Source organism: Myodes glareolus, chromosome 26, assembly GCF_982192425.1.
Source record: "Myodes glareolus chromosome 26, mMyoGla1.1, whole genome shotgun sequence".
Lineage (NCBI taxonomy): Eukaryota > Metazoa > Chordata > Mammalia > Rodentia > Cricetidae > Myodes > Myodes glareolus.
Window position 1 is genome coordinate 34,987,453 of NC_142051.1, and position 23,921 is coordinate 35,011,373.

Consider the following 23,921-nt stretch of genomic DNA (forward strand, 5'->3'; position numbering starts at 1 on the left):
CTTCCGCTCCCGTGTCTGTGCCCTTCATTTCTTAAGGGACCTCCTGCCCTTTGGCTTTGCTTTTCTGTGATTTCTTGTTATGCCTGAAAAGCTGCTTCCTCCTTGTGGTTAGGGACTTCTGCTAACAGGGAGCCTCTGCCAGAGCTTTCTCTGCTTAGGGCCTCTTGCTGACACTCTGCAGAGGCTCCTTTGACACACAGTGACTCAGCCAGGTACGAGCGAGTTAGCAGCTGGCCTTGGCTCTCAATTTCCACCCCAAGTTTCCAGGACTCAGCCACCTTCGTGCTTTGAGCCCAAAGTGTTTCCTTTTCTGTTCATCCTGCTTCTCTTTGCAAAGCATCCACTCCCTCATGACGTCACCTGACAGCTTTCCTGAATCCAATATCCATGACACTATGTGTTGAGTATGCTAGCATCCTGTGTGCATGCCTGTCAGACCCTAAGCGCTCTTGCAGATAGAATCTCATTCATGGGAGCCCACGTTTAATTGAATGAGTTTTTAATCTCAGTCCGTTTCACTGAGGGTTAATTTAACCCTGTGAGAGTCGCAGTGTTACTAGCCTGGTTTTACAGAGGGAAAACCAGAAGTTTGGTTCCCCGGGTCCTTTGGTGCCTAACGGGCTCGTTCTTCTCTCTAGGTCTCTGAATATTGCACAGCAACTTCCTGCAGGTTTTTAGCCCCCAATTTAAAGAGCTCCAAGGGGCGTACAAATGTTGCCGTGAAGCTAAGAGTCCAAGATACCTACTTGGAGTGTGGGACCCTGCAATACCTTGAGGATCCTAGATTTACAGGGTACCGAGTGGAGTCTGAGATTGACACAGAATTGGAAGTAAAAATTCAAGTATGTTTCTTTTTTTTTTTTTTTTGGTGTGGGCTATTCCCAGTCATGGGCTGGAAAAGTGTGTGCATTTCCACGTGGGCTCTGAGTCCCTTGTCATCATCATGTTCATTGCAGAAAGAAAATGACAATTTCAACATTTCCAAGGATGACATTGACATTACTCTCTTCCACGGGGAAAACAAACAGTTTAATTGCAGTTTTGAAAATATTACCAGAAACCAGGATCTCACAACCATCCTGTGCAAGATCAAAAGCATCAAGAATGCAAACAGCATCGCCACCTCCTCGAAGAAAGTCCGCGTAAGTCGCCTGGAAGCCCCACCTGTTGTCTTGATCCGCGCCTTGGTCATTCCCTTCCCGACCCCCAGATTGGGATGAAATCATAGATCCTTAGATTTTTTCTTTCCTCTTTACATGAGAGATAAACAAAGCTGATCCTGCAAGTCCAAGCGGAATCCTACCAGAATAGCAGGCAGATCCATCCATGTGCTTCTTTGAATGCCAAAGCTTTGAACACACCATTGTCTGTAATCCTAATGAGCTTTTGTGCTGGCTGGACCGTTAGACCATAGCATCTGTGAGCAGCATCCCAGACCCACTGATGCCTGGACTATCGTTCTTTCTCTAAATGCAGAGGTGGTGTGTCTTAGCGGAAACCCAAGCAGAAGCCTCTTGAGCACAAGCAGGGTGGCACTAACTTCTGTCAGCAGCCATTAAATAACCCATGGTTTGCAAGTGGCTTCCTCTGCTGTGGTCTCCCTTTCCTCTGTGCTGGCCACCTTTCCCAGCTATGACTGAGGACCCTCTGAGAAGGGAAATGCCCGGTGTTGTTGACTCTTTCCAATGGGAGAGGCTCTGTACAGTCTATGTAAAACACACCCTGTGAGACAGGGGCTCTGGCTCAGTGGTAGAGTGCTCGCCTGTGGTGCGCAAGGCTCCAGGCTTAATCTCCAGCATTACAAAAAGAAGAAAGAACAACACTTTGCTTTGTGGTTTTAAAAAAAATTGGCTAAAAGACAAGAAAGAACTTACCTAGTGGGAGGCAAAAAATGAGTATGAGCTCATGTCCCTGCTGTGTCCCTAACAGCTGGTGGCCTTAGGTAAGGAATTTGACTTCCCTAACCCTCCTTCCCTTTGTTTATCATTTTGGTAAAAGAGGTAGTATTCATTACAAAATCAGCAACAGCTGATCCCACAAGGGCCCCGCCTTCCACGCTAGTCAGAGTGCAGCACACACTTGCATCCTCAGTTTGCAGCACAGCCCCCAAGTGCCTGTACTGGGATTCGAACCCAGCAGAGCAGAAAGCAGACAGAAACAGCTGCCTTCCTGGAGCTTCTCAGTGGAGACATGCGGCAAAGAAGCAATCTTTAGGGAGGACAGTGAGAGGGGGAGGAGAAGTTGGTGCTGTCTTTCCATCTAACTGTGGAAATGTGTGCCGTTCCTACGTGGACACACTGGACAGAGGGAAGTACAGGTTCCCAGGGTCCTGAGGCAGAAACCTGCCAGGCAGGTCTGATTGGCACCCAGTGGGTCAGCTCGGCTGAAATGAGAGGAGCAATCCCAGGAGACTAGAGAGTTCACAGGGAGGGCCAGAGATTATTAGGACCTTTTAGCCATTGCTAGGGGCTTGGTGTTTGATTCTGGGCATTTACTAGATAATAAGTATAGGGATGGGGTGAACTGACATCCTATAGGACAGGACTTTTGGTTCTTACCATAGCCCACCTTAGGCCCTGTCAACGTCCCATTTCAGAGATGACAGAATGAGGCATGGTACAGACTAACAAGACCCTACAAGGAGAGAAAAGCTAGACCACCAAGACGTGGTATCAACCCAGTTGTTTTTCTTGGTGATTCCTTAGGGCAGCCTGGGTCCCACAGGGCTGCCTTAGCACATGTGTGTGTGTGTGTATATGTGTGTGTGTGTGTGTGTGCGTGCGCGTGAGCGTGCGCGCGCACATGCGCGCGCGCCGCAACCATGAAGAAAGAATGCAGATATATAGTTTTTCCCATTTCAAGTGTAATTCCCAAGTTCTTCTTAGCCCCCTGACCCCTCACCCTGCAAAAATCAGAAAGTGGAAAAGGCCCTCAGGGATCAGCTGGTTATTCTTACCAAACATATTTTCACCAAGAGGGCAGCATTCGAAACCTTCCTGCCTGGAAGCCCCAGGGTGGGAGACAGGGCAATGGAATCACTCCTGTGGAGAAAGGCCAGGGCGCTTCTGCATCTGTGTTAGCCCACCTCTGCGGTGGTAAGCCTCAGGACAAAGAGGGCCAGCACTGGAAGCCTACAGACCCCCACCACCCCACGGCTTCTGTGTCTTGCGGGAAGTCTATCGGGGCAGGACAGTGCACCTGCCTATGGTGTGTGCCTCCCCGGGGGCTCATGGTGCCAATCTGTCCCTATCAGGTCAAGCTGGGAAACCTGGAACTCTATGTGGAGCAGGAATCGGTTCCTTCCACGTGGTATTTTCTGATCGCGCTTCCCATCCTGCTGGCCATTGTCATTGTTGGTAAGTGCCCTGTTTCTGTTTGTCCGGGAACCTATGCCCCGAGGCTTCTCCGTGGGCAGGCAGATCTTCAGCTTTTGGGAGCGCTTTCGTTTTTCATTAACTATTAATGGATGAAAGCCCAACTTATACTTTGTGAGAGGGGTAAAAGGTGCTCGTCGAGGCCTTCCTAGCGAGTTCTTAGGGTACACAGTAACAAAGAGCTGGATTACAAGATGGTACCGTGTGTTTGAGAAATATCCAGCTGGCTCTCAAAGTTCTGGGGACCATTTTAAAAACAAGTCCATACGAGGGCACCCAGGATTTGGTCATCTCATCCTGTCTCCCCAGTCCACCAAGCACCACCATGTCCCATTTTTTCCTGGGGGAATCAGCTTTTGCAAGTGTATCTGTGTTTCCCATTCCAACATGCTCTTCCTATGGACACAGAGGTGCCATACCAACTACCACTGGATGAATCCAGCCTACTAATGTTTTATTGGGTCCTGCGGCGAGGTTTGTTTTTTTTTTTAACTGAAGACATTGACATTTCAAAGTTAGGGTAACACTTTTTAAATTATTGTTGAGGATTGTGAGATGTCTCAACTATCGGATCCCAGTTGTACCTCACATCAGTTGTTAGAGCCTCTCCACCGCTATGAAGACGGTGCGTGCTCCCTGGATTTTCGCCACAGTCTCTGCTGCCTGGTGGGGTCTCTATCCATCGCTCTACAGCTGGTGCCTGCAGCCATTTTGTGTGTGACCTTTTTATTCTGTTTCTTCCCCTTCTTTCTCAAACGATGTAGCATTTCTTCATTGCCGATTAAGTACACCTGGTGTCTTTCTGCCCCTGTAGGGGCCTGGAGGCAAGGGCCAGCGTTTCCTTGGCTCTCCTTCCAACTGTTTTCCTTTGCTCTTTCTGAGCACTGGGTGCGATGTCGATGACTCTAGATCAAGAGACAAATTAAGGGCTGGTGCTTTCCTTGGGCAGCTCATGCTCTTGTGAGGGAAGATATACGTGGGCCGTTAACTGGTTTGGGTAAATGAATTTGCTTTTCAGAGATCCTATTTTGCCTTGTCGGTGATTACTTCGGGTATTTTTTTATACTCTTCACCAAGTTGTCTACCTCTGTCATGTATTTACGATCTAAAATTTGGCTTGGCATTTTAATACAGTCTTGGTTGGCACAGGCTTCGATGAAGATTGCTTGTGCAGATGCCGAGCTCTGCGCTGGGCACCTACTTCAGTCAAACTTGCTCAGCTCTCTCAGACTCGCCAGATAGCTCTGGCCACTTTGTGACTTCTAGAAATTTCTGGTCTCTTCCCAGACTTTGAAGAGGTCATTTTTGACCTTTTAGGTAATTTGCAGAACCTCTCAAAAAACCACCCCCGTTCTGACTCATTCTAGGGAGGATGTGTCGCCAGCAGCTACAGTAAACCTACCCTATTCCTCTGTCATGCCATTAGGGAAAACACTAAACACACTTAGCCTAAGCCTGCTACCAACAGAGCCAGGAAACCCACCCTGCTGTGTGGATGCACCAGCTCCCCTTGCATGCTGAGCCAGGGTTGTTCAAAGTAGCTTCCTAGAGAGTCATGATCCCATATGATCTTCTTGGAAAAAGGGGTTCTCTGGCTGGGTGAGTTTGGGCTTTATGGAAATGCACAGTCCTGATTATAGGAAGCACTGTTGAGGCGGTGGCAAAGTCTGGGAAAGAATTCTATGTGACTGTGTTGAGCAAACATTGTCTGTACTTGCTAGTAGCCATTCCTTCATGTAATTGCTTGAAGAAGAAAATCTCTGTGTGTGTGTGTGTGTGTGTGTGTGTGTGTGTGTGTGTAGGGAGGGATGCTCAAATACCGTAGCACACATGTTGGCAGAGGACAACGTGTGTGTGTGTGTGTGCACATGTGCGTGTGTTCATCCGTGTGTATTTACCCAAATACCATAGCATACATGTAGCTGGCAGAGGGCAACTTGTGTGTGTGTGGATATGTGTGTGTGGATAGGGACGGATGCCTAACTACCATAGCACACATGTTGCTGGCAGAAGACAACTTTGTAATGCTGACAGGGTTTTTTGTTTATCACTGGACACTCCAGTCCCTGTCTCCCATCTTGCTGTAGTGTCTCTGACTATACATGGATTCTCATACTTGCACAGCATACACTGTACTGACCAAGCCATTTCCCCAATTCCATTTGTCTAATATCTGTTCAAAGACGAGATCCTCCTGGGATAACGCAAGAGAGTTGCCAACTGTTAGTTCTTCGGGTCGATGTGATATCTTGATTGACTGCTTGTAATCTCTTCTCTGTCTCAGCTCTTGTGGGTAAGGCAGGCAAGCCCAGAGATGCTAAGGGATTTGCTCAGGGTCGCACAGGCAGTAAATGAAGTGACAGAGTGGGCTTTAAACCTGAGCTCCAGGATTCATTCCTTTGACTACCCAGACTGCACGGTTCAGAGTCCTGGCGGGGACCAAGGCAGGCAGTCAGCTGTGGGGGCTCCCGATGACTTACTTTATGTCACCCTTTCTGAACTATGCAAGTTAGGCTTCTGCAGCCAGGACGGACCTGCGGTTCCACCCTGCATTTGCAACACTGCTTTATTTCTCCAGAGATGTTTAGAGATGTTGAGAAAAGAACGGAACAATATAAATGGCCAGTGGCTGGAGGGAAACTCGGCGTGTTTCATTACTTTCCAGTCAGCTGGGATCTTTGGTTACAAGTGAAGGTTATTTGATTTCATTTTCACTTTAAGAGGACTGAGTGGGTTTTTTCCCTTCTCTGTTGTGTTTAACACCTTCCTCTTTAGAGCAACCTCTTATGGAAATGCCCCTTTAATAAAATCAAACTCTTATTTTTCCTTTTGTTTTGGTGGCAGTGGAGGAGGAACCAGGGCCTGGGCCATGCCAGGCCAGACCCCTGGCCCTACGATGGATTTTTGCCAGCTATTCCCTACTCTCCATCTTTCTCCCTCTTTCTTTTCCTTCATTTCGGTGTCGCTCTCCCCGTCTGACGCAGCGTCTCTGTCTCCTCAGTGGCCGTGGTGGTGACCAGGCACAAGTCGAAGGAGCTGAGTAGGAAGCAGAGCCAACAGCTGGAACTGCTGGAGAGCGAGCTCCGGAAAGAGATACGTGATGGTAAGCGCGGAGATTTTGTTTTCAGAAAAACAAGCCCCCTTCACTTTTGTCTTCATTCTTGCCCTTATGTGGAGAGCGCCCCATAATGAGGACCATTGGTATAATAGAGAACTGAACAGCAGGGTATGGGCCTGGCTTTGTGTCTGTCTTCAGCTCCTTCTCTGCAGCCGGCCGAGTAATTATCTATTGTTTTATTTTTTTTCTTTAATGAAAACCAAGGTCATACTCGGTGTTAGACAAAACAGCAGAGAATCTTATCCAGTGTTTGTGGAGTGAAAATGTGGCTCTTGGGATTCTGTCTTGCAGGGTTTGCCGAGCTGCAGATGGATAAATTGGATGTGGTTGATAGTTTTGGAACCGTACCCTTCCTTGACTACAAACACTTCGCTCTGAGAACTTTCTTCCCTGAGGTAAAAGAACATTGATCATCATCCACAGGTTGAGCCTTGAATAATAATGCAAGATCCTGCCTTAAGTTCAAGCCGAGCAGGGAAGAGGACCATTATTAATTGCATTGATTAGGGTAGAAAGAAGCAACAGGCCAGTGGTGATTCCTCTTTGCCTGGTAACAAAAACCCAGGACAGTCGGAGGTTTAGAGTGATGGTTTTTGCTTTATTTTTTTTTACTACCAGTTTCGAACTGAATTCGTTGCTGGGAAGTGAGCTAATTCATTGAAAGATCGATCAATTGCGGGCTCACCAATTTGTTATGTTTATCTGCCTGACTTGCACGGCCGCTCCTAGATTAGTCACTATTATTTCTCAATTGGAAACGGAAAGTGGTACCGTCAACAAGGAAGAAAGTGGACACCCAGGGAATTTGAGTTGATGGCCGGCATTTCTAGCCAGGTAGAGGTTTTATGGTCTCTTCCCGGGCAGTTTTTCTTTAGTGGATCAGTTTGTAGCTTCCTCGTTTAATGGATGCCGGTATATGAGCGGAGTTGGGGGCTGTTCTAGAGCCTCAGGAAGGAGTGTGTATAGTGTGCAGTCGTGCATAGCGTCCTTTGGGTTACGGGCCTCACCTCTGTCCTGACAGATACTTCTATTTCTTCACCCACTGAGTCTTCATTCACCCTCCCAAGCCTTTGACAAAGCACTCACCCATTCTGTCTCATGGCTCAACATCTTGATACTTCAGCTGTGCCGCATTGCTTCGGTGACCCCAGAGAGACCCCCTCTCCCCTGCCTTGGAACACATTCATCCCAATGACCGTATTTAGATCCAGGGCAGTCAGCAAAGTCAGAAATCTCTTCAAGCCATGGGAAGAGCTTATATCACCTTGTCTGAAGCACCTTGACTCCGTTTGGCCAAAAGCCTGGGAACACAGGCATAGGCAGGAAGCAATTTCTAGCTTCTCTCCCATTCTAGCAGTGGGCACTATGATATATAATATGTTGTCAGGAGGTTAGGACATTGCCACAAGACACCTGCTATATTGGGGGGGAGGGGTGCTAAGCCTTGGGGTTATAAATCAAGAAGACTACAAATAGGCCAGCCTTTTGGCTTCTCCGCCAAGAACACCAGGCACCAAGATTGGCTGTTGGCTGCCTCGTCCGTTTGCTGTACCTGGGGAAAGGAGGGAAATTCAAGTCCATGAGTCAGGGCGAGGCTCACATTGCGAGCCCCAGTTCCCAGCTCTCTGAGATCCCCATTAAGAATTTAAAAGCAATAAAATAACAGAGATCTTCCAGCATCGAGATGAGTTCTGTGTGGGCTTCTACAGCTAATGATTGCCCTTGAGTGCTGAATAGCGTAATCCGTGGCCTGAAAAGGAAATTCTCCTATCTTCTAAAGTCAGTAATCAGGGACAAGGCACAGTGATGAGTGTCCAGGAACACTGCTGAGTGTCTCCAAAGGAAAGAAAAGCCAGCATAACATGACGCTATTTTAGGGCAAGAGAGAAATAGTCACGAGGAGCTGAAGTGACTGATTTAACTCAGGGTTCAAGCGTAATCTTGAAAGGCAAATGGAACGCCGGAAGTCAGAGGAGCCATTAAGAGAGAGGACCCAAGAAGTAACCACCAGGGATTTTGCCAAACTCTCTGATGGAACCCAAGTCAAAACCGAGTTTATAGTAAAAAGTAATAAGAGGGAAGAAGGGAAAGGCCGTGCCCCAAGGCCAGGCCTCCTGCCACGCGCCTAGGCAGCAGATGAGGCCAAGTGTTAATGAGACGCTTAGATGATTGACCTGGAGCCAAGTGCTTGGCCCTGGAGCTTGGGTGCTCCAGAGAACTTGGTTGGTCAGTTCCTTCAAGACGGCAAAGGAAGAGAAGGCCCAGATAGCCGCTGCTCCGCCTGCTGGTTTGTGTCTGAGACAGTTTTCCAGACAGTGCGGCTGGCCACAGATTCCCAATGTCACAAAGAGTGACCCTGGACTTCTGTCCCTCCAGTAGACAGACTAACTTCTGTTCTGAAAACAGAAGAGACCGCGTAAACAGAATATCTAATCTCTAAAGTGGAACAAAACAATGAAATGGGGAAAGGACCTTGAGGCAGGGAGCCAGGGAACTACTTCAACAGAAGGTCGAGAATGAATTATTGGGCCACTGAAAGACTCAGAAGGTAAAGGCATTTGCCACAAAGCAATAAGAATTATTGCCACTAACAATAAGAATTCAGTCTCTGGGACTCAAATAGAAGAGAACTCACTCCCAAGAGTTGTATGTACACACACACACACACTGGCATGCCCTCCCCCTCCCCCATAAGTAAATGTAACTACCAAAAGCTGTTACAACTGTGTGGGCCTTGTCCTTAGGGGTCAGCACTGGGTGGGCCTTACCCTTCGGGGTCAGCCCTGGGTGGGCCTTATCTTTACAGGTCAGTTGCTTGACAGAGGTCTGACATTCCCATAATCTCCCACCACCATTTCTTTGAGTCCATTCTTTTTCAAATGCAACGGAATCTCCCAAAAGATGAGGCTGACATGCGCTGGCAACTATTCGAAGAGGTTTCCAGAAGTCACAGGTGTTTCTGGAGCACGCAATAGTTACTCATTACATCCTGGAGGCTACACAGCGGGCACAAGCCCGAGGGGGTCTTCAGATTAGCAGATAGCATCTCTGCTTTATTGAAATGGACTTGAGTATTATAGCAAAAATACACTGTTGGCTTCCCTTGGATGTTACGAATAATAAACGTGTCTTCTTCCTCTCAGTCAGGTGGCTTCACACACATCTTCACTGAAGACATGCATGTAAGTCTCCCAGTTTTCTTCTCTAGCCCAGTGGCTGTCTGGCTTTCTGTGTCATCACCGTCATTGTCACCACCGCTATTATGACTTTCAATTTTTATTGTGGATTTTTTTTTTGGATCATGAGTTCAATATTAAATCATTCATTGTCTTGGAAAACCCATTGTGGAGCTACTTTCTTTCAAGTTGTATACTATATACTAAGATATGTTAACTTATGTATTCTACTGTTATATTATTATGTTGGCTCCCCTCCCCCCTTTCAGAATAGAGACGCCAATGACAAGAACGAGAGTCTCACAGCCTTGGATGCCCTCATCTGTAATAAAAGCTTCCTAGTTACTGTCATCCATACCCTTGAAAAGCAGAAGAACTTCTCGGTAAAGGACAGGTACGTGCTAATACTTTTGTATTTTGCTACGCACTTAAGCAGACACATTAAAACCTAAACGCCCGACAGGTATGACAGCACGTGTCTTTAATCCCAGCACACCAAAGACAGACTTTGGTCCATGGTCCAGATCTTCTTGCTTCTATGTCTCTGTGAGTCTGAGACCATAACAAATTCTAGGCCAGCCAGGCTATGTGGTAAGACTGTCTCAGAAACAAACAAATCCCCAAGCTACTTGTTTACCTTTGCTTCTTTCTCGAAGGGCTGGTTATCAAGGGCCTTGTAGATGCTGAACAGATGCTTTTCACTGAGCTACACCCTTAGCCCTCACGCTCCTTGTTCCCAAACCACTGCCTGAAACGTGGCATGCACCTTCCCAGAGCTGTTGACAGGGTGTTTACACAGCCAGGCTGTCTGCAGCTCAGATCACACCAGCCCAACACCAATTCTGTCTCAAAGGCTCACATATACGCACACACACGCGCGTGCACACACACACAACACCCTGTAAAACCCTGAAAAAACCCCCAACACCAAAAAAGAAATGAGAAAATTCTCAACCAAAAAAGCAGAACTGTTATTTTTAAATTTAAAAGCACCGTAAATTTTTGGGAAAGAGACTCACTTCTTGTTGCTAGAAACGTAGAAATGTCCCAAAGTTGAAATTGATGCGGTTTGTTTATTGTTTCATATACCCATCAGACTGGCCTAAAAGTTACTATGTAACTGAGGGAGATTTACTGATCCTCTGTCTCTACCTCTCTAGTGCTGAGATGGCAGGCATTGCCACATCCAATATTTGCCCTGTTAGGGATCAAAACCAGGGCTTCATGTATGAGGCAGGCACGAGCTATGTGAGTCCTTCGGCCAGTGTGTAATTTTATGACGTAAGGACAGAATTGGTTGGAATCTAAACAACACAAAATGGCTCCTCAGAGGACAATCCCCTACTGCCGGCAAGACTCCATGGAAACTGGTGACTATGGCTCACCGGGGCTCTGTTTTTAAACAGGTGTCTGTTTGCCTCCTTCCTCACCATCGCCCTGCAAACCAAACTGGTCTACCTGACCAGCATCCTGGAGGTGCTGACCCGGGACCTGATGGAACAGTGTAGCAATATGCAGCCCAAGCTCATGCTGAGGCGCACTGAGTCCGTGGTGGAGAAGCTCCTCACGAACTGGATGTCTGTCTGCCTTTCTGGTTTCCTTCGGGTAGGTGTCACGGGGCCCTGCGGGGGTCAGAGGTAAGACAATAGGCAGCTATTTTTAGCAGGCGCTGGTGTCTTTGTGGATCTGAGTCTAGAATGCTCCACGGTGTCAGCATTTAATTGTACTTGATCTTGAGGCTTCCAGATTGTACGGAAAATTAAAAAAAAAAAAAGAAAGATTTTTTTGTGTGTCGCTGTAATTCATTTAGGAATCTCTCAGGTAAGATTTTGCTATGTGAACTCATCCTCTTTGTTATTAATTGGCATTCCTGGTCCTGCCAGCCCATTCTGAGGCCAGGGAACATTTCAATGCTGATGAGCACAAACATTTCTTGGGTCCTCTACAGCATGCTTGAAATACTCATTACTTGCCAATATGCTGACAGCTAATGACGGTCCCTTCTTCCCAGGCATTCGGCATTAAAGCAAATCCCCAGTGAGCCTTCTGTCCTCAGAGTTCACTTTCTTGAAGTGACTATGGAATGTGGTTGAATTTAATTGCATCTTAAAATCTTTGTGAATGCAAACTCTCTATGGTTTCCATGGTTAGCAGAGTGGGCCTGGGAGCCCAGGGCTGGGTCTGGCACTCAGACAGCTGCAGCCCTTCCTTGGCATGTTACCTGTGACCTTGACAAAAGATGGGGATTGCTGGGCTCATTTAAACACAGATGAGAACGTATATGCCGTTGCTCAATACTAAGCAAGAACCCCATAAATACTATTATTATTAAACATTAAAATGAAAATGAGGGTATTTGCTGGCACTTGGTCTTTGTTCAGCTCTCTGAGGCCCTGCTATGGAAGGTTCTTACTCTTTGATTTCTCCAGCCATCCAGAGTCCAGCAGAACGGCCATCATTGTGTATTTGCAGCTAGGTTAGAAATCTAATTAAACTCTGAAGAAGATGCACGGTTATGCCACAGGTTTTAACGGGGCTGCTTAAGTTGAGATCCATAAGCAGCACTTTAAATTAGGCTGTGCCCAGTTTAATGTTTAATGCAATCTTACGAGTAGATGCACATTTAAAAAAAAAAAATTTACCGACTCTTCCCATTCCCAAGGCAGTGGCCGTTTATCAAGATTAATGAAATCTGCCTTCTTTTCTGTTTACTTGGTATATGTTATCTGCTCTGGGGAGGTGTCAAGTGGTTATTTTTGGGGTAAACCGCTTTTGAGTCTCACTGTGGTTGGGTGGGCCACAGCTGCTGCGAGTGCAGGTGACAGGCCCTCTCACCAGGCCCCCAAGTCTTGGTCCTCAGCTGGCCCTGCTAAGTCAAAAGCCCTGGGCTAGTGTCCACCGATCTCTTCTGTGAAAACTCCTTCAGGGAATCCCCGTGGCTGTTGTACATAATCCCCAGAGGTAGCAGAAAAGAAAGCACAGGCCCTGGGATGGGGGTGGGGGTGTTGAACACAGAAAGCTTGCTATCTGTGGCTGTGTTCCCCAGCTCCCTAGCTGCCCACCTAGCTGGCTGCCTGAATCCCTGGGGTTAGTGCGTTCACTGTAGGCATCGTGGTGTTGTTTTGCTTGTTTGCTTGCTGGTTTGGTTTGCATCCGCTGGTGTGGCTGCTGGTTTGCTGTCCACTTCCCACTCATCTTTACACCAAGCTCTCAGGAATGGCTCTCAGGCACTCCTTAGAAAGGAGTGAAGTGTTCAGAAAGTCTGGGCTCCAAGCCCAAGCAGCCCCCTTGAGCAAAGCATTCTGGGTCAAGATTTCTTCTCTGGGCTGATTCAAGAGTGTGTGGAGCACTTGGTGGTGAGCGGGGGTGTGGCATGGTGCCCAGGAGGAAGTGGCATTCAGCCAGGCCTGGGCAGAACTTTTGCTTTCAGTCGAATTCCCTCTGGTGGATCAGGGGGCTTGGGAGTCTGACTGCCCCAGCCCTCTTGGCCCTGCTCACAGATGCTAAGCAAGCAGCAACCACTAGGTAATAGCCCCTTCCAGGACTCCAGGGTCTGGTGGGTACAGTGATGACAACTGACATCTATTACGGACTGCTGTTTGCTATACGTGCCAGACATCAGGCTAGGAGCTTGTGTTGTCTTAATGGTCCAGAGAGGTGAGTGCCTTTTTGGCCATTTTGCATATGGGGAGAATCAAGGCAGATAGCATAGATGAGATTCTGTAGGTTCAAAGCAGGCATGGGTGATGCACCAGCCTCTGAATGCCCTTTGTGAGCTGATAGCCAACTGGTCTTTCATCCAAAGAGAAGAGACTTGTCTCCAATGGGTGAGACATACCTAACTCTCATATTAGCTGATGCCAGATCTCATGGCCTGTGGTTCTCTAGGTTGGTCAAACATCAGTCTCTCTAGGAAGATTTTTAAACTGCCTCTGATCCAGAGATCCGGGTTGGGAGACATCCGGGTTGGGGGACATCCAGGTTTGGTTCCTGTGCGGCACAGGGGAACAGGCACCTAAGTTCTTAAGGGGATCCTCAAAAGATGCCGGGGTGATTAGTCAGAGTTAGAACTGTGGGCCTGAGTGTGACCAGATCACCATATCAGTTTCCAAAATTCTGGAAACTACTGACAAGAGAGCCCTTAAGTCAGTGGCGGCTCCCTCCACCTAGCCCAGAGGGCCTGGCTGGCTTCTGTGCCAAGCAATGTGGATGATCCGATCCCCACACGACAGCCTTTGGTGTGCCTCTGATGTGTGCAAGGAAGGGAGAAGGGAGGCTCTTAGGTTTGTGGTCAGGACATCACCCAAGGGGGTGGAGGGAAAACAGATAGCGGTGAGATCGCAAACCCTGAAATAAAGGAAGTTTCTTGTGAGAACGAAATGCCAGGTCCCCCCCCCCGCCCCTCCTTGGAAACTTTTGCATGTTCCCCCTCTGTCCTGCAGAAGAAAGACACTCAAGGACGTATCCGTGGGGAGGAGAGGAGCAAAGGAAGGGAGGGAGTGGACTAGGAGGGAGGATGGCAGGGAGGGGCAAGAGGAAAGCCCAGTCTTGGGGAGGGGGCTGTGCTTGCCAGAAGTAAAAAGGAAGAGATCCGGGTCAGGGTAGGTGGCCCCAAAGTGGGGGAATTCCTCCTGCTAATAGATCAGAGAGCGCCGGAGGGATCCAACTTTGAAGGCTGAATTAGTTGGTTGTGCAGATGAAATTGGCAACATGGGGCTCCAATTGGATCCATGTAGCTAGCTACCTTTTCATCTTTCCTGAGGCACTCTGGCACCCTGGCCTGGGCACAACCCTTCTTCCTCCACCGAAAGGCCCTAATGCCCATAGATCCTGGAAACCTCATTATTAGGAGGAACCGAAACTGACCCAGGGCTGCAGGCCTCAGGAAGCAGCACAGAAGCAGAACACAGCCTGTTGCTGAGCTACCCAGTGTCCCTTTGAACATAAGCGGCTGCACATTTGGGCCGCCAGCCCCAAACTCAGAGGAGAGTGTTCACAAGTGAAAGCTGGGGACAGGAACCCTGGGCCCGGCCGGAGAGGACCAGGCACAGACTTGGCACAGTAAACGGAGTACTGCCCATGTGACCAAGGAACCAGGCAGGAGGTGTCTGAATGTTAAGGGACAAGGGCTGGCACATGGTAGGGCACAGGTCACAGACAGCTGAAGGGAAGGCCACTTCCCTGACCCCAGACTGTTAACTCTGACAGGCCACCCGCCTCTGTAAATGTTTAAAACATTCTTGCGTTGGTCCCTGTTGCCAACACTAACGGAAGCACTTTTTTTTTTAATGTCACTTATTTTTGGTTTGCAATTAAATAGGAATGTAAACACGGTTAAATCTCTACCTACCTCCATGAACCATTCTCAGGCGCTTACCTACTGATGAGCAGTCGTCTGCCAGACAGGAACTAAAACATGAAATTACAGGGCCCTACAGATGCCTCCCCAGTGTTGGGGGGCTGTGTGTGTATATCATAATATGTGTGAGGTAGCTTCCTGGCTTTTGTTTGCTCCTGGGCTCTAGTGGCGTGATACATATTTTCTTGGGTGTAGCATGTTGATTGTTAGGAAATACCGCTGCCTTTCACTCTTGGTAGCGCCCTGAGCTTCGCAGAAAAGCTAACTGTTGCTTTCCTCTCTTTTCCAAGGAGACTGTTGGCGAGCCGTTCTATTTGCTGGTGACGACCCTGAACCAGAAGATAAACAAGGGTCCCGTGGACGTGATCACTTGCAAAGCGCTGTACACCCTGAATGAAGACTGGCTGCTGTGGCAGGTCCCTGAATTCAACACTGTGGTAGGTTTGCCTGGAACACTCCATCCGGACTCAGAGGACAGGGGTTGGTGGCTGGGTCACTAAAACTGAACCAATATCCTAGACATTGGGGGCGGGGGGGGGGGCTCGTGCACCTACTTAATTAAAAGCAGTGGTTGATGAAATATTAACACGTGCTCATATAATAGATTTTAATTACTTGGATTGGGGAAGAAAGCATTGTGACGAGGCCTGGGGTACTCATCAATTTCCGAAGATTTTAATATCAGGATTGCTTATAGCTTTGAGCATCGTCAAAGGAAATGCAAAGTGCTCCCTATTCAGCACTTATAATTGCAATCAGGGTTTCTCAAAGGGCTCTGCTCGGGGAAGACAATGTGTGAAGATGTATTTCCACCCAATTGAGGCCGTCTTATTTTAGAACGATAACACACGACAAATGGCACCGTGTTCCCCATGCAGCATGACGCCTTGCTTTATTTCCATGGATTAGTTACAAATGTTTGGTGTCACGCACTTAATGTACTGTGATCTCATAGATATTTTTGGAGAAATGCTGTAGATCACTCAAGGAGGAGAAGGGGCCAGGCTACCCGGAGTTTCAAACTCTGGAGAACTTCCTTTTAACCCATTCCTGCTCCACCCACCCTCAAGTGCCCCTCACCAAAAGAGACAGCACTTTGGGGCGTTTGGGAAATTTTGTGGCAGAGGCCTTGTATGGAAAATATCTCCTGCATGGCTCAGGAGCTTTCTAAGCTTTTCCATTCTCGTGGACTTGGGGGAGGTGGCTGTGTTTTGGTTTGATCTTTAGCTCTATGGAGATTCTAGGCTTCTTTACCATCTCATTAGTGGAGAGGGAAGAAACAGATTCCAGTGGGATTCAGGAATTGCTCGCTGAAGAGCTAAGACTCCTGTGGCTTTGCTCCGAGTGGCGAGTCCTGTGGTATCATTCGAGAAGAATTCATTCCCTAATTGAAGAAGGCACCACGCTGCTGTGGACCATATCATGGTTATGTCGTGTGTGTGTGGGCGGGGAGGAGCCGGTGGGTCAGCTGTTTCCAGTTCCCCTCATGCCATATGTAACATCCCCATTAAGGATAGCAGTGTGCTCAGCAGGCACGCAAGATGCAGGAAGCTGTACCGAGAGGGAGCCCGTCTCAGTGTTCTGGCTTCTGTGGATAACGGTCAGCATCTCAGAGGCAGCACAGTGGCCCTCCAACTTTGTCATGCATCACTATTGCCTGAAGAGCATCAGACTAATCATTAGGTGACCCCAGATACAAGTCTGGGGTGTGGCCTAGAATTTGCATTTTTTTAAAATTACTTTATATTTATTTTTATTTAATATATGTGGGTGCCTGCCTGTATTTGCCCCGTGGGGGCTGAGAACTGAGTCTAAGTCGTTTGTAAGCACAGCCAGTGCTCTTAACCACTGATCCATTTCCAAAGCTTTACTTATTTCCAACTGTCTGGATGTGTGCGCCTGTGTGTAGGTGTGTGCACCAGAGAGTAGGTCCCCATGGAGACCAGAGGTATCCCATTCCTCCAGAGGAGGAGTTACAGGTGGTTGTGAGCAACCCAACCAGGGTACTGGGAACTGAACTCGGGTCCTCTGCCGGAGCAGCGCATGCCCTTAACCACAGAGCCCTTCAGCCTTAGGCCGTGCATGTTTAACATCCACTCCAGACGCTGCTTGAGAATTGTTGGCACCAGTGCTAAGAGCCTGGGTTTTGGAGTCAGGCAGATTTGAACCTTGCATCTGCCACCGGCTAGTCAGGTGACACTGAGCAAGTCTCTCCACTTCCTGTGCCTCCCCAGTCTCCCCCCCGCCCCGCCCCGTCCCCACCATGTATAAAATAAAGGTGACAATCATGTTGTCTGCCCATCTCATGGAGGTTTTACAAAGATTAAAGTGTGTACAACACACATGCTGCACAAACATGCAGATACATGTGCGTGCACACATACACACAGACAAGACATGCACGCGCACATGCAAACACAAAGAGGAGCTCTACCCTCCCATGGACATGATGTAAGTCACCTGGGGGTCCCTGGCTTACTCTATTGCCTCCTTTCTCACCCTGTGGTCTTTCTTGCTGCTTGGCCACCAAGCCCAAAGCAGCACGTGGCTCTCAGTGGCAGCAGGGAGAGGCTAGCAAGGTGCCAGAACTAGGAATTCAATCCACCTCTTCCCCATAGAAATCACCCGGCGCCAGGTGAGGCTGTTACAACAGAAAACAGCCCTCCCAGGGTTCCCCAGAGAGAAATGCTAGTCACCAGTGAACGCAGCTTTCGGGGATCCAGCAAGATTTCTTCTTGTGAAACATTGCACCAGACAGGGAGGAGCCAAGAAGAGTTGGGGCTGTGGTGAGGAGAGGGGGAGGGAGTCAGCTGCCCTGAGTTTTGAGGTTGGAGTCTTTTTCCAGCGCTTTACATCTGAGCGCGTTCTCTCCTTCCCGTTTGGAAACATTATGTATTTCGCAGTCAATTAAGACCACGTGTTTCTGGTTAGTTAGCACTCAACTCATCGTCAAAATGTTACTTGATGTTGAAGAAATTCATGCCGACTCTTTGGGTTTCTCCCCCTTTTATAGCCTCTGGGGGAAATGCAATGGAAAATTAAATCTATGCTCTGTCCTTCTCCGATTCCTGCGCAGTGGGGAGAGTGGAGCCTGGCAGAGAGAGGTGGGGTCCTCTCCTAGGGCCTTCGCCTTTAAGGATGATTTTTCTAATGCCTTTCCTTTTCCAACCTCCCTTTCATGGTGGCTGATGATACTGGAAGCCAGAGAGAAGGCGCATGATCCAGTCTAAGCTTGTGTGACAAAAATATTACCAGAAGGTCAATATAAAAAATTTAAGGTTCTTCATTTCCTTTCATACAAGTTCTCCCAGCCTGAACCTTTCTAAGTTTCCCTTTCTTAACGCCCTTCCTCCCCGTCCCCACATCCCTTCCTCCTGCCCTCCGAGGCTGCATTCCTGGTAGCTCACAGAGCATTGCTTTGCTAAATTTGCCTGAGGTGGTTTATGTAATTGAAAACCAAGGTGTGGTGAACAAATTGGAGTCTGTGTGTGTGTGTGTGTGTGTGTGTGTGTGTGTGTGTGTGTAAATTCTATCAAGGACGATCAGAAAGCTCCAGAACAGTCACATGAACAACTTGAAATAGCAAAAATCAGTGCCATGGCAGGGCCTGGTTGAGAAAAAGCCCATTTGGATGCACACTCAGAAACAGCCTCACACAACAAACTATGAGTTAGGTTTCGCACCTCCTAGGTTAGGATGCTTCCTCTCTGAGGTGTAGGGTGTTTTCTAGAACATAAAACCATGCTGCCAGTTTTTTTTTTTTTGTATTTGAAATCATTATACTAACAAATCATTCTAAGAAGTCAGATCTTGTTCATCATGTCTTGAGAGGATAATGCTCCAACTTGCCTAAGCAAGGGTCACTCTGACACTAGCACCTGGAGCACCAGGCTGGCATCTGACAAGTCAAATGACCCCAATCTCAGCGCTCTCTCTCTCTCTCTCTCTCTCTCTCTCTCTCTCTCTCTCTCTCTCTCTCTCTCTCTCTCTCTCTCTGATGCTTCTGGGGAGGGCTTATCTCCACACACCACCCTAGACTTCCTTTCATGTGCAGGAGTTTGGGGCAGGAGACGGCTGGACAAGCACGATGACCCGAGTTCGGGTCTCCAATTCCCACGTTAAAATGAGTCACTGAGGCACACTTGTAGCCCCAGTGCTAGAGGGGGCAGGCAGTTCCTGGAGCTTTGCTATAGCTCCGAGTTCAGCGAAGACACTGTCTCAAAAAACGAAGGTGGAGCATTGGTTCAGAAAGACTGCGTGTTGGCAGGGTGCCTCAGCAGGTAAAGGGGCTTGCTGCAAAGCCTGGCAACCAGAGTTCAGTTCTAGGCACCCACGTGGTAGAAGGAAGGAGAGAACTTGGCCCTGCAAGTCGCCCTCTACCCGCTACATGCACACAGAAGTTAATAAACAAATGTAATTTAAGTTCAAAGTCATCCACAGCGACTAGAGAAGTTTCAGGCCAGGGTAGGCTACATGAGACCCTGCATGAAAGAGAAAGAGAAGACCGCTACTCTCCGCACGCCCTTGCACGCCACCCATGAGTTCAGGGTTGACAGCCAGAGTGGAATAAGACCTATTGATCCTGTTTTCCTCCACTGCAAGATTGAAAGTTTGCAAGGCGGCGTTGGCTGTTAAGTACCTGGCCCTCGCCCACACTCCCGCACATCAGGAGCGTGGTTGCACAGTCGAGGGCCTGCAACTCGGAGGATTTCAGTTCCAGGAAAGTGTACCAACCGGGAGGAAGGGACATTTGCCTCCGTTTCCAGAGGAGATGAGAAAAATCAATAACTCGTAACAGGCGTGCTGAATTAGCAGGGGGAGTGTGACTTGTAATCAAAGTTAAGCAAGAAATGTTTTTTTTGAACTCTTAAACCCAGGAAATGAGCTTGCCAGTCGGCTGTATCAGAGAGATGGCATCTTGGCACCCTGGGAAAGTGTACCGACAAACGCATTATTACACACATTCTCATATCGGGACGAAAGTCTTTAAGATTATTAGAAATTCTTGACAAAGCTCGGGGACACGCCTGCCGAAACATTAATATGACTGTTGGGATTTGTGGAAGGTTTCCGCCAGCCGATGCCGAGTCGGCCTTCTCTCCAGTGGTCACCGTTCAGGGACGCCGCGTGTTGAATACAACATTCCGTATCTCACCCAACTCTGGCTATCCCCAGCAGGAGTTTCTGGGAGCTCCTTACCTCTCTCTGGCCCCTTCGGTTTCATTTAGCTTGTCCTTGCCGAAGATCCATTATCCCCGCAATTAAACAACCCACTGTCCCGATGAAGTCATTCTCTGTTCCTTCAATTACCTCCCATTGTTCATTAAGTCCTGATGTTTGCACTTCAGCAGTCTTGTTTTTAATACTCCTAGCATTTGTGGCGAAACAGTGAAGTTAATTAACAATTCTTTAGCATTTTTTTTCTTTTCCCTTCTACCATAGTACAAATCATTTCCATTCTGACTTGAGATAATACTGAAACCATTACTAGCTTCGTAGTTAGCTCCCTGACCAAAGAGTGAAACCATCTTTTATAATCGTGTTAGGTAAGCCATTACCTAGTTGACGGCAAGCCGTGGGAGATGAAAAATTAACTTTAAATAGGTGTCTTCAATGGCTCCTGTCTTCCCAGTCTTTCTCCTCACACTTATAATCTTGGACTTAGAAAAATAATTTCATTATCTCAGCACAAAAGTACTTAATTTTCTTCTCTGTGGTTCAAATTAAGTATTCTCATTGTTAGAGTCATTATTTATATTTACACGTTTTACAAAATGGAAGCTTTGACAATGGCCATACCTTTCTGTACACATTTTATCTCATCTGATCTCGGAGGTTAAGGAGTCAGGCCTGGCTACCGTCCAGGTGGGAGAGTGGTATCACAAATGATGGTGGAAATGAAAATAATTTTCTGGGTTTGTCTTTTTGGCATTCTCATTTTCCCTTTGAAGATAGTGTTAAATGTGGCAGGACTCATCCATCAGTCAACAGCCTCAGGCCAAATGATGCCTCTTAATCGTTTTTATGAATAAAGATTTATTGGAACACAGATCTGTGTGTTCACTTCTGTATTATGTCTGGTTGGCTCTCTGCTACAATGACAGTGTTGACTAGCTGCACCAGAGACCATATGAACCTGAAAGCCTTAAATATTTTTTACCTGATCCTCTATGGAAAGTTTGACAGCTCTTAAGCTGACACTTGACAGAGGGGGGAAAATATAGACTCTTCCCTCTAACCTGGAAGTACTTGGCAAAGCATTCTCGCTGTCCACAAATCTTTGCTAGCTCTGCTCCCTCCATTCTAGGACAGACAAGCTCTCTATGTATAGGGAAACTGATCACAGAAACCAACTGGGGACCCTGTCCCCATCACTTTGTCTTGTTCCGTGTGGAAATGGCTCTCTTCCCCTCTGTCCACTGTTACTGTGTTAGGGGAGCCGAGTCCCAGCTGTGAGTTGTCCATCCTGGGTGGGACAAGGAGAAGGAACTGGAGCTTGGTGGAAGGTGGGGGTGGTCGAGCACAGGGGCAAAGAGACACCTGCCAAAGCCTGCTGGCTCCAGTGGAGCAAACGGCAGCTTTGAGTCTGGTGAAAGGAGACTTTTCTCTTGACTTTCATTTGGCCCTAAAATGAAAGCAGAAATCGATTTTATAGGTTTCCTTGAATGAGAATAATTATTGCTCAAAGACCTTTTATGACAAAGTTGATGGTTTGTAATAAATTCCTTTATGATTACTTTGTAGGAATTATAAGGTGTCCCAGAAAAGATAACAGCCATATCCAGCCATTGTTAGCCAAGGATATGCCAGAGGAGCCAATCAGGTGGCATTATAGTCCTCCTCTGGGGCAATGCTTTCCTCAGGTTCAGTTTATCTCAGTCTCTAAGATCTCTCTCTCTCTCTCTCTCTCTCTCTCTCTCTCTCTCTCTCTCTCTCCCTCCCTCCCTCCCTCCCTCACTCCCTCCCTCCTTAGTTCCTTAAGCTGGCGAGAAGCTTAAGCTTCACTAGCCAAAGAAGAAATCAATTATTACCCCTATGTACCATGGGACTGGGATCAAAAAGGAGGGGTTTGGGCTCTGGCAGTCCTGGGTATGAATCTGGTCTCAGCCCCTTACCGGAAGTGTGACTTGGGCAAGTCACTGCCCCCCCCAACCTATTTGTTCATCTATGAACGATTGGTGATAAGAAACCTACCCTTGTACATGTGTTGAAGCTAGAAAATCATGTGTGTAGCCCATCTGGTAACATTGCCTGGCGCAGAGGAAGGGGCCATTCTTTGTGACATTTTCTTGTCACCTTTGAGGCACACTATAGAGAAAGTCTCTTTGCAGTCCTTCCCAGTGGTTATTTATTGATAATGGGTGAGGCGGGGAAATCCTGTCATCATGAAAAGCCCATCAGAAATGCCCATGTGTTGTGCTGCCCCTGGGCATGGACAGCCAGTTTCATATAAGACCCTGAGAGGCAGGTGTGGACAGAGATGTCAATGACAGACTGGCACAGCGACCTAGAGGAGGCTGGCCTGAGGCTTGCTAGGAAAAGATCAGCCCTTTCCATGGCACCCTGGCTGTGAGTCTCCAGATGGCCTTGTCTGCCAGATGGTTTCCTCCTGTACGCAGCTATTCGGAGGCAGTGCAGTTGTGTAGAGCAGAGGTCCAGATGCCCAAGATCGAGCAGCAGAGAGGCTGGTTTCTCCCCAGTGTGAAGTGTCAGGACAGGCAGCCCATACCCCCAGGTAACTTCTTGGACTGAGGTGTCTGCTTCCTCAGCCCTCTTCCACATTCCCCCAGCAGGACCTCAGCAGCACTACACAAGAAAGGACAGATGGTCACCAGCTGTCTTCTAAGGAAGTTTCCCAAGGGGAGCCACACAACACATCCATTTAAAGCCATTGGCCAGGATTTGGTCACATGGTCACACCCAGCAGCGGAGGCAGGGCCATAAGCAGAGACTGCTAGCCACGCACGGTGCTGCCCAAGCCACACATGCTTCAGGACCATGCATTGTGTGCAGTTTGATGCCAAGCCAGAGTTAGATGGCCAAGCCTCCTCTAGCCCTGGTGTGTGGCCACGCATTATCTACTGAAGGGGAACCTCAGCAGCTGCCCTCTTTAAGAACCCCACGACTGGCCTCCTGGCGTTTCAGTGGGAGTCTGGACACAGCCAAGTGTGTTCCTACCAGATCTGTAATCTAGGACAGGACTCCAGACCTCTCCCTCTCTCCTGTCTCCATCTGTTAAACATGGCTAATAATAGTCCTCACCTCACAGACTTGTGAGGCTTCCATGAAATTAGCAGATTCATTGCTGGGCTGTGGTACTTGTTCGATAAGTGCTGGCTATTGTTATTATTATTAGAAACCTCAAGCGCGTTCTTATTATTAGAAACTCCAAAGAGTGTTCTCATCACTCTTTCTCCTAAAAATAGGGCAGGGCTTCTTCCTCAGCAGCAAGTGGTGGGGAAGGCGGGAGTGGATCGGGAGTGCCCCATCCTCTCCCATCCTAAGGAAGTAGGATTCTTCTTCTCTGCTCCCTGACCTGGGAACCTGATGTACAATTAAAGCTTGCTGCTCACCAGTCTGCTAAGTGTGGTAGCTGAGGGTCTTCATGGCCAGAGGCCTCTCTCACCTCCATCATGGGCTCCTTTCCAGACCTAGTTCATAATGCCACCTCCTCCACGCAGCCTTCCCTGTGTTCTCTCCCCGAATGCCCATCTCGAAATAGAACTCTCCAGACACCCCGTTTCCTCACACATAGTCAGGGATGTCTAAAAGAACAGAATTGATTATTAAAGATTATTATTAATAGATTAATTAAAAGATTACCTAGATATATATTAAAAGAGTAATTAAATGGCTTACTTGCTGTAGTCTGGGTAATCCAATAGCAGCTGTTC

At 47.9% G+C, this 23,921-nt stretch overlaps 1 protein-coding gene across 2 annotated transcripts in view; it reads left to right on the top strand.

Annotated features, from left to right (window-relative positions):
- Plxnc1 (plexin C1) overlaps positions 1–23,921 on the top strand; it is a 151,708-nt gene that overhangs the window by 101,584 nt on the left and 26,203 nt on the right. For both annotated transcript variants that reach the window (XM_048418318.3, XM_085683337.2), the window contains exons 13-21: positions 639–842; positions 957–1,142; positions 3,254–3,356; positions 6,376–6,477; positions 6,784–6,887; positions 9,636–9,674; positions 9,938–10,062; positions 11,075–11,273; positions 15,318–15,464. In XM_048418318.3, the coding sequence (XP_048274275.3) occupies positions 639–842; positions 957–1,142; positions 3,254–3,356; positions 6,376–6,477; positions 6,784–6,887; positions 9,636–9,674; positions 9,938–10,062; positions 11,075–11,273; positions 15,318–15,464 (1,209 nt within the window). The remainder of the gene's footprint in view (positions 1–638; positions 843–956; positions 1,143–3,253; positions 3,357–6,375; positions 6,478–6,783; positions 6,888–9,635; positions 9,675–9,937; positions 10,063–11,074; positions 11,274–15,317; positions 15,465–23,921) is intronic.